The sequence below is a fragment of the Notamacropus eugenii genome, chromosome 3 (assembly GCF_028372415.1).
Source record: "Notamacropus eugenii isolate mMacEug1 chromosome 3, mMacEug1.pri_v2, whole genome shotgun sequence".
NCBI lineage: Eukaryota > Metazoa > Chordata > Mammalia > Diprotodontia > Macropodidae > Notamacropus > Notamacropus eugenii.
Genome location: NC_092874.1, coordinates 362,458,270 through 362,469,117, shown reverse-complemented (window position 1 = coordinate 362,469,117; position 10,848 = coordinate 362,458,270). Strand labels below are relative to the sequence as shown.

General features: G+C 36.3%; 1 protein-coding gene across 1 annotated transcript in view; it reads left to right on the top strand.

Moving 5' to 3' along the window:
* Positions 1-1,456: 1,456 nt before the first annotated feature.
* Positions 1,457-10,848, top strand: part of LIX1 (limb and CNS expressed 1) — a 66,751-nt gene continuing 57,359 nt past the window's right edge. The window contains exon 1 of the mRNA XM_072597347.1: positions 1,457-1,875. Within this exon, the coding sequence (XP_072453448.1) occupies positions 1,794-1,875 (82 nt within the window). The 5' untranslated portion in view covers positions 1,457-1,793. The remainder of the gene's footprint in view (positions 1,876-10,848) is intronic.

Here is a 10,848-nt window from a genome sequence, read left to right as displayed (position 1 = left end):
ACATAAAGGAAGGAAGATGGGATTTCTCTCTACTGACTCATTTGATCCTTCATTTTCAGAGCTTCCTATCATTTTCATGAACTCCTTTCAAAATACATCCTAGTCACTCTTCTCAATTTCTCAAATTTACAAATTCTTCTTAAAATGTGTCACTCTTGTGAAAGTGAAACGATGAAAGTTATATCTAAAATGGTTCCCAAACTTATTTGGCTTACTACCCCCCTTTAAAAAAATTACTCAATGCCCCCCAGAAATCTGCTTTCTTTAATCCTTTAATTTTTTTTGGAAATTTGTTTCATTTCAAAAAAATATAAAATATATCTTTAAAAAATGATGCATCTTAAATTTAATAATTTAGTGTAAATTTGTGAGAGGGTTTTCTTGCATTGAAATCCTGATGAGGAAATAAATATTGCATCATATAACTATATAGCATCACATTGTAAACAAGTTATTCCTGCATATGTATGCTGGACTTCCCAACAATTTATGATATGCTGGCCCCCTAACACTTGCTTACTTGACCCCTGATAGGTTATAACTTGCATTTTGTATTTTTATTTGGAAAATAATGTAACCACTATGACTTTAACTCAGTTATACAACAGATGAAACATGTACAAATGGTTTTTCAAAATTTTCTTGCCTTCTCTTCTTTCCTTATGCTTCTACCACCCTCTTGTTTTTATTCAACATCTCCCAGTTGCACCTGAGGCTACTACCACTCCCTACCCGCATCATTTCTGCAACCCCCACGGGGTGGTATCACCTTCTTTGGGAACCTATGAATTATTTTAAATAGTTGTAGGAAGCTTAGTGAATGGATTTTCCTTTAAAGAGTTAGTAGTAGAGAAAATATACCCTGACCAACTGTGAAACCAATCCAGTTGTTGTCCTTGCCATAGCCATCAGAAGTGATAATTAATAGGGCAGGAGAAGTTGGCTTCTGTGGTTGATTTTTTGTGAATTCAGACAGCAAGCATTATTGTATTGTTTACCTTATTTTGTTAGTCATTTTAGTCAGCCTGGCTCTCCCTGAAGCCATTTGGGGTTTTCTTGACAAAGATACTGGAATGGTTTGCCATTTCCTTCTCCAGCTCATTTTACAGATGAGGAAACTGAGGCAAACAGTTAAGTGACTTGTCCAGAGTCACACAGCTAGGAGGTATCTGAGGCCAGATTTGAACTAAGGAAGGTGAGTCTTCCTGACTCCAGGTCTAGCACTGGGCCACCTAGCTGCCCCATTTAGCTTACACATAATAGTCCTTTGCAAAATGAGAAGTTGAATGACTTTATTGTAATACTCATCCTTGGTGGAAGGCACTTTTTACATTTGATACGTAAGGAATTTAGTTGAGAAATCTAGCATCTTGTTTTCAAACTCCTGAGGGAAGAGGAACAGAAAGTGGAACCACAATTTAACAACAACAAGCCCAAATCAGTCTGCTTTGGTCCATTCAAGTAATATTTGGGAGGAAAGGGAAAAGCTTTCACATGATTAGTTTCCGCAGCTAGCCTGTAGGTGGGTGTGTTTAACAGTAGGAAGTGCTGGGAGCTAGCCTGTCAGCTAGCCTTTGCAGCTAATTAGCTCAGCATACAACAAAGATAAGTGAGCCAGGGAGGAGGGTCCACTGAGAGGTCTTTAGGTTCTGGGCAATGTCTGATTGGCAGATGTTAAAAGAGATTCTTTGGTAATCCAGTGCATCAATGAACTGCACAAATTCAGTACAGGGCTGGAATAATTCAGGCATGAGGACACTTTGTGCGTGCAGTCTCGACAAGGCAGAGCCAAGATGGATAGAACCTTGGAATCCCTGAAACACATCATTGCCCAAGTCTTGCCTCACAGAGACCCAGATCTTGTATTTAAAGACTGTAAGTACAGAAGAAAAGAAGTTTCTTGACTATTCAGATAATAGTTTTAAAATGTTCCAGTCATATCCTATTTACGTTTTGTTTCTCTTAAGTCTGTCTGTAGCTGGGTGATATGGTATACTTAACTCATTCTTGATTTCAGGAAAATGATTCCCTGTCACGTGGGAATGTTGCTTACTGGATTATTTTGCCTGTGATGTGTTTCACAAATATTTTAGAATCTTTCTTCGAAAAATAGTGGTAACTTAGAGTTCTTTAAAAAACTAAATTAACTTTTCAAGAAGTTATTTCACAATTGTGAGAGTATAGCTGAAAGTATCTTTGAAATAATAAATAATTAGTGCCTTAATCTTTAGAATTAATTTTTCTTCTTCTCCATGACTCTGCTATGAAGGTAAACTGGGCACTTCTTTTAATTTATTAACCTATTTGTTTACTGCAGAAACTTTCGAGAAAAATCGGTCACCTCTACAATTTTTTTTTTCTTTCTGTAACCAATTTTGAAGTTATATTCTGTAGTTAAAAGGTCAATATAATTGCCTGAGATTTCTGTCCCCCCAAAATATTAACATGAGATTGCCACATGCTGATGGCAAAAGCTTATTCAGAATCTGTTTGATTTTCTTTCCATTAATAATGGATAATTATGAAATCAAATCTTCCAGTTTTAACAATGCCATTGAACTGTTTGTCATGTAACCTGGTTTCTGGAACCAATTTAATATTCTGCTCCAAAACAGACTATCTGTATATTTTGTCTTATCTACAGTAGGTTTCATATTACAAAGGCTGGTGAGATTGAACTTTAGGTAGAGAGTTATCTGAAAGGCAAATGGCATGTGGAACAATTTTTGTAGTCCAATAATTTACAGATTTCTCCTTTGCATCTGTCTGTAGTCTTCCTTGGTAGGTCTTCAGTTTGGCATCCTGATTTCTGAGAGTTGAACAATTTTGCTTGCCAGATGTCATTTTTGTTTAAATTACTCCTTTGGGGGCAATGGAGAAATATTTTTTAAAATGGTGCATTGTTTTGTTCTGCCAACTTTTTCCTTCTAAGCTAGTTGGAAGTACTTTGCCCCTTAGGCAAGATGTGACAGACATTATTTCATGTTGACTTGTCAACAGCTGCATTTGGTACTTGCCTGGATTCCAGGCTACTTGAAGTAATAAGAGATAGACGGAACCTTCCTCTCCTTCTTTAGAGTAAAATTTATTAATTAAAGAGAAAAGGGGTTCTGGGAGATCCACCTGGCACTGATCTTGAGAGTTTCTCATAGTCTCAAGCTTAGAGTTTGGGGTAGTAGAAAGTGATACAAAGTAGCACAGAGCAGCATGATCCCATGGTCTCTCTTAAGTCTTTTACAGACTCAAGAGACTCACTGTGAGAGTTACAGAAACTGAAACAGCATGACTCAAACTTCTTGTTACAGGCAAAATCAGCAAGTATCCACAGTTTAGGATAGAGAGTGAAATAGAAGGCAAGACAGAAAGGAAATGCCTTTCAGGAAACCATCATTCCTATATAGGGCATCTCAGTGTTTCCAGGGACATAACGTTATACTTTTTCAAATATACAATTAAAATCTGATCAGACAGAGAAAGGAGGGAAAGCAACAATCACCCCAAAATGCCTTGCCACATTGCCATGAATATCTAGAATTGGGCAAAAATGAAATTGCTAACCCAATGCTATGCCTCATGACTTTCTTTATTCTGCTAAATGCCTAAGTAACCAGAAGACTAGCAGGGTATATTCTTATACTTAGCATCTTTATAATGTTGAAACATCCAACTACCAGGGCCATGAAATAAATGGGAAAAAGATTATTTGAATTTTTGGTGCTGAATCAGCACATTCGGATGTGACTACGTATATTTCTTTGAAAAGAAAGAAGGTACGCTTTTCAAAGATGGCACATGCCCCTTCTCTCCCCTCCCCAATTTTTTTGGCAGAAGAGCTTCTTGCTGTTATATTGGGCTCTCTGCCCTGGCCTTTGCACCAGAAGGACTGATTACAGCCGGCCAGCTGGGAGAATCAAGAACAGGTGTAAATTCTGTGCTCCAACTGCCAATCAATGAATGCACAATGAGCCTTTCCTTCTCTTCCTCCACCTCCTATCTCCCACTCCGTAATGCCGTAAAAATTTTAAAAGGTTTCCAACTCCTGGTCAACATAGGAAAAGGAGGGATTATTGGAGAAAAAATAAATAGTCCAAGTAATCTTTTATTACTGAGGCACAGCTGAAGGAAAGTGATCATGGTAAGTGCAGGGAACAAAGCAAAAACATTGTAGAAACTGTCGCCAAATTCTACAAAAATTGTATGCTTTTTCCAAAGTTCTGAAGCAGATATTTTAACCTTTGAATCCAGTCCCTGTCACTTGGTCCTGCATAGTTTTGGACAAATCAGTTCAACTCTCTGGGCCTATTTTCCTATCTCTAAAATGAGGGGATAAATGCTAAATATGGGATTTTAGAGGAAGGAAGGAATTTTAGAAATAATTTTATTTTCTCCTGCTCTAAATCGTAAATTTAGGTCTTGGGGGAGGTAGTGCAGATAAATTTGGACTTTCTCATAACTTAAGGTTTGAAAAAGCAACTTATCCTGAGACAAAAGTGAATGTGAATTATTTTCAGCCAAGCAGAAATACTTTGAGAATATTTTCTATCCTTAATCTACTGCTGTGGGATAGCGCAATGCACAGCATTTCCCTTAGGTGATATATTAGATTTTCATTAATTAGGAGTTATGGGTTTTTCTCACTAATGTTTGGTAGAAAAAATAACAAAGTATTTTCTGATTATTTTACAGATAAAAATTAAAAAGAAACCTTCCTTTATTCCCCTAATTGCTAGTGCTCTTTCCACTTCAAATTACCTTGGCCTGGATTCAAAACCTGATTCACTAGCTGTGTGACCCTGGACAAGTCACCTAACCTCTCCAAGCTTCAATTTGCTTAGCTGGGATAATAATAATGCCTGCCTTACAGGACTGTTATGAGGATCAAATGAAATTGTGTAAAGCACTTTGCAAACTTTAAAGTGCTATATGAACCAGAATTGTTGTTCCTGGGGATGTTGTCATTATCGTCATCATCATCATCATCTTTTCTTCTTCCTTTTTTCCTTTCCCCATCCTCATTTTTTCCTCCTCCCCATCCTCTTTTTCTCATTCTTCTTCCTCCTCCTCCATCTTCTTCTCCTCCTCCTTCCCTTCCCTTCCTCCCCCTTCTCCTTCTTCTTCAAAAAGACTCATCATGAAAAACGCTATCCTCCTCCAGAGAGAGAACTAATGAACTCTGAGTGCAGATTGGAAAATACTTTTTTCACTTTCTTAAAAAAATTGTTATATGAGTTGGCAGACTTGGCACCCACATAGACAAAAATGTAGATCATTGCAGTGGTAGTGTCCATACAATTGTTCTCCATCTGCCACATTTAATTTTTCTGTGGCCATAGTCTTGTCAAAATTATCTTCCATATTGAGAAAAAAGATTACAGTTGTAACACCTAGTAGTAGTTGTTAGGTTCTCAGTATTTGTTTGGTAAAACTGGGAAATTCTGTCCGCCTAGCTACCTAATGATATAGCATAGAAATAAAAGTAAAACAAAAATTCAAAAATAACACAGTTGCAAAAGTAAATAATTAAAAGAAATACATCTTTTGAAATGCTAGCTGCATTGCCTGCATGCTAGGAAGAGAACAAATGACTTCTTCATATCCATATCCCTCCTCCCAGAGGATATGGGTAGTTCAGTGGATTGAATGCTAGGCTAGACTCAGGAAGACGTGAGTTCAAATCCAGTCCCAGATACTAAAGACACTTGACCTCAATTTTCTCAGCTGTAAAATGGGGATAATAATGGCACCTATGTCCCAGGGTTGTTGTAAGGATCAAAAAAAATTTGTCTTGTTTTTTTAAAGCAAAACACAACACAGTGACTGGTACATTGTAGGTGCTATATAAATACTGGTATATAAAGACTTATTCCTCTTCATCCCTTGGAGAGAAACACAGAAAATTAGCCACAGTTAAGTAAATGAAAGCTGCTCTTTGCTTCAGGGATAGCAAAGGTGCTGTGGATGAGACCCAGATGGTCATATAAACCACTATCTGATGTTTCAGCCTAGATTCAGTGCTTTTCCTTTGACTGGTCCCAGCTCACCCACTAGTATTTTAGTATGATCAGCATTCTCCTCCCTTCCCGATGCGATCACTTCCGTTGTTGTTCACTCACAGCTGTCAGGTGAACCACAGTCACAAGTCGTCATTTATGTCCCATATCTGGATGGATTAGAATGGATTTCCAGAGAGCACCCCATCCTGATTCCTTCCCATCAGCATCTCATGGAAACCACTGCATAAGTCTTTCAAAGTCAAAAGCCATGGCAATTTAGAGAACTCTCAGTAATGCTTGTTCACTGACAGGCAGACACTTCTAGTTCTTCAAGTCCTTCAGGTTTTCATGGTAATGTCTCTAGTGGAAAAGCAATCTGTGCCCAAAGCTAGCGCATGTTAATTATTCTTCCCTTCTGGCCTTTAACTGTACAGATGTCAATGATATAATCACTGTGTCATTAACATTTTCCTCCCCAATACAATTAATACAATAGTAAAATGAAAATATCTATTCAAGATGCAACTATTTCTTGGATGTAATGTGTTTACATAGTTAAGGTGAATAGATAATTTTTAATAATTTTTCATCTAGAGGGTGTATCTCCAATTGATCAGCATCTTATTTTTTTTTTACTGTTTTACTCTTCTATAGGATTGGGACCAGACTAGAAGTCTAATTTTTAGAAATTCTCTTTTAATCATGGTTTTCACTAAATAAGTCAAATAAGATAACAAAAATTCTTTGACAGCCAAGTGTGCATTAAGTGTGCATATTTTATGAGTCAACGTTTTTATATGCTTTCACTTAATACATTTTTTTAAAAAAGTATTTAAGAGATGCAAGTAATCAAGAAGAAAAATCTTCAGAAATGCAATATTAGATATTACCACATCAAGTGTGCCTACATGAAAACACCAATAAACTTCAGGGTGCTTGCTAGCTAAATTTAGAATACTGATTACATTTTTATTACAATAATGTGAATTCTGGTCATTTTAACTCCCACATTATAGGATTTCTCATGAGCCAAAGTCTATTCATGTTTGATTTCACATTTATTTTTATAGCCATTTGAATTTTTAAAAGGAAGGATGCTGTTTTTATTCCACTCAACTCAGATATGAGTGGCATACTTTTTAAAAAGCAGAGCACATTAAGTACATTTCCTTTTCTCCTTTTTTTACAATAAATATACCATGGGGCAGAGATAAACTATTCAGCCCCAGAGAAAATTCATCCCGCCTGATCCAAAAGAATCAGCTTTAAGGAATGCTGTCTTAAAATCTTAATGCTAATGTCTGCTATAGTTTTATTTATTCCTTTAAAAATCAGGCTAAATAGATTATAATACAATATAAATACTGGACATCAGCCTTGTGGTGAAATCTTGTGCTGCCTTCTTCCTACTCTGCTGTCTCTTCTCACCAAAGGTTTTTAACAATATAGATTTGTTAGCCTGAATTCACTTTTAACAACTTCTGAAATGCATGTGTTAAGTTACAGCCCATAATAGGACACAGCTGCATGAGGGTGAGTGCTTAAGTTTTGATTTTTCTGTTTAAATGATATGGTTTTTACTGATTATGTGCTACAGATTGATTTAAGAAATGTAAGACAACTTTAGAGACCTTTCATAAAAGAATCTTCTTTACTTAATACATTTCAGATTCTAGTTTTAACTCAAAAGACTCTTACATTTTTCTCCATGTTTAAATGTTTATTTAAGTTTAGTCTGTCAAGGTAGTTAAAACAACTCTTTCTCCCACTCTTCCCCCCAAATCCAATCCCCAACAAAACTTCTTTAAGTTTAAAATTGACACAGTAAACAACTATTAAAATCTCTATACCTTTATCCATGAAATATGCAATTTGATTTATGATTTTTATTTAACTATCATTTATATTGTGTTTTTACAAAGTGGTTTATTATCTCATTTTATCCTCATAACAGCTCTGGGAGGTAGGTATTATTATTATCATTCTCATTTTATAGATGAGGGAACTGAGGCAGACAGAAGTAGAGAATTACCCAGGGTCACACCACTAAAAAGTATCTGAAGTCAGATTTGAATTCAGGTCTTTTTGACTCCAAGTATGGTTTTATTGTTACTTTAATACTTCAATGGATTCATAATTTTTTTTAGGGCATTTTTTTTTTACCATTTATAGTTGTTCAGTTGTTTCTGACACTTCATGACGCCATGTAGGGTTTTCTTAGCAGAGATACTGAAGTGGTGTGTCATTTTCTTCTCCATTTTCTTCTTTTTCCTCATATTACAGATGAGGAAACTGAGACAAACAGGGTTGTTACTTGCCTTGGGTCATACAACTAGTAAGTGTCTGAGGTCAAATTTGAACTCAGGTTTTCCGGACTCCAGTTCCAGTGCTCTATCCACCAAGTCATCTAGCTGCCTCCAAAATAGTTAATTATAAGTGCTAAGTGAATAGTATAGACAATTAATGGCAAAGGGCACTTAGAATTCCAGCATTAAGAAGTTACCACCTCCTGGCTAAGTGGGATGAAACAGAATAGATATTAATCAATAAAGTGAACTTCAGCTGATACTACTTTCTTTAATGGTTCACCATAACATAGTGGCACCTCTGAATTCTTCATGGATATGTACTCTGTAAGCATGGCCAAGTTCTCCCAAGCTAGAAGACTGTTGACTATTATGTGTGTGTGTGTGTGTGTGCGCGTGTGTGTGTGTGTTTGTGTTTTTCTGTTGCCTAAGAAGACCATGCCATTGGAGAAATGATGACATGACTTGCGCTTGACTTTGTTTTCAGTGAGGGAGGGCTGTGCAGGTCACCAGCCTCACTTCTTCTCCAGAGCCATATGAATCTAGTGACTGACCATCAGAATGACTGGAGATGACCCAGGATGAGGCAATTGTGGTTAAGTGACTTGCCCTAACTTCCCAATGAAATATAGACAGCCTTTTAAGAGGCAAGGAAGATCTTCAAATTCCCTTACCATTAAAATACCACACAATTATTTTGTATATTCATTAACTTTTAGGTTTATTATTCCAAATAGATTATCACCTTTAAGAGGGCAGGAATTATCTCTTATTTTTATTTGCATTTCTCATACCACCATCTGCCTCCTTTGCTCCTACTTATTTCATGCTATATAGAGTTGGAGACAATTACACAATTGTCAGCTAGATTCACTACCAATTTGTATTATCTAATCTTTTACTGGGCTCTCATTGCAGCAAGGCATTCTTTTATTTCTCTGTAACTGATGATCTCATCACAAAAACTGCTGCATACATACCTTCTCTATTTCCATAGTCTTTTGTACTAGTACCTCTCCTGCCCTCTCAACTGAGGACCTCACTTCCTACTTTACTGAGAAAATAGACACAGCTGTAGGATTCTTTTTCTTTCTTCTCTACATCTCACCATCCCTTGCTATCTTCCCCCATTTTCTCCTCTTTTATAACAATTTTCAATGAAGAGGTGGTACTTTTCCTTTCCAAGACCAGACCCTTTACAAGGTTACATGTAACTTTGATCAAATCTCCTATAATCTTCAATTTTCTCCCCCAGTCTTCTGGCTTCTTCCTCTCTACCTATAAATACACTCAATTCTCATTCATCCTTAATGGGGAAACAACTCCAAACTTCTCTAAGATGAATAGTTGTCATAGTATTATGGTACTCATTTTGGACTGTGACTACGAAATCAATCATTTTCTTAATGTCAGGAAGCCATATTGTTAAGTATATGATTAGTTCTCAAAAGAAGAAAAGCAAGCTACCAAGGACATATTGGGGGAAATGGTCCAAATTGCTAATCACAAGAGAAAGTCAAACAACCCAGATTCCATCTCATACCCATCAGCTTGACAAAGGTATCCCAAAAGGAAAAATTACAAATTTTGGATATGGGAGAAGAGATATGTGAATTCACTGTTAGTGGAGCTGTGAATTAGTCCAACAATTCTGACCTGTATTCAAAAACTCACTAAACTATATATAATCTTTGGCCCATGATATCACAACCAGGCAAACACTCCAAAGAGATCAAAAGAAGAAGAAAAAGACAAATATGCAGAAAAATATTTGTACCAGAACTTTTCATTGTAGCAAAGAGATAGAAACAACGTGATGTCCATCAATTGGGGGATATCTGAACAAATTATGGTATATGACTACAGCAAAATGTTATTGAGCTTTGAGAAAAGATAAAAAGAATGGATTCAGAAAAGCCTAGAAAGATTTTTATGAACTTGAAAAGTGAAATGAATAGAACCAGGGGAGTGATTTATATAATGACTAAAACACTGTAAAGAAAGGCAACTTAGTAAGAAGGAAGAAAGCAAAAAGAGAGAAAGAAAAACAAAGAGAGAGAAAATTAAGAAAAGAGTGGATTATCGAAGGGACAACAAGCACAAGGAGGAAATAAGAGGAGAAGGGATCGAGGGCAAAAGGAGAACAGTTGGCCTTGACAAGGAGAAGGACCAACTCTTTCTCTTAGGCTAGAGGAAAGGACAGAATCAAAATGGCATCATGGTGATTAGAGATGCAAAATTGAGAAGAAGACAAAGCTCAATACTGAGGGCTTCACTTTTTTTTTTTTTTTTGGTAAAATATGAGTAGAGACTCTCTGCCTCTTTTTCATTAAAAAAAAAAATCACACTACTGAAGAAGAACAAAATGTCTATAGGTCATCTGTATCCATCCAACATACCAAAGTATTCTACCAAAGAGAATTTAAATAAGGCAATATGGCAAACAAAATTAAAATTAGTACACATTATTCATTCAACAAACATCAATCACCTAGAAAGACAACAGAGCATAGTTAATAGAGCAGGTTTGTGTTTTGTCTTCATCATTA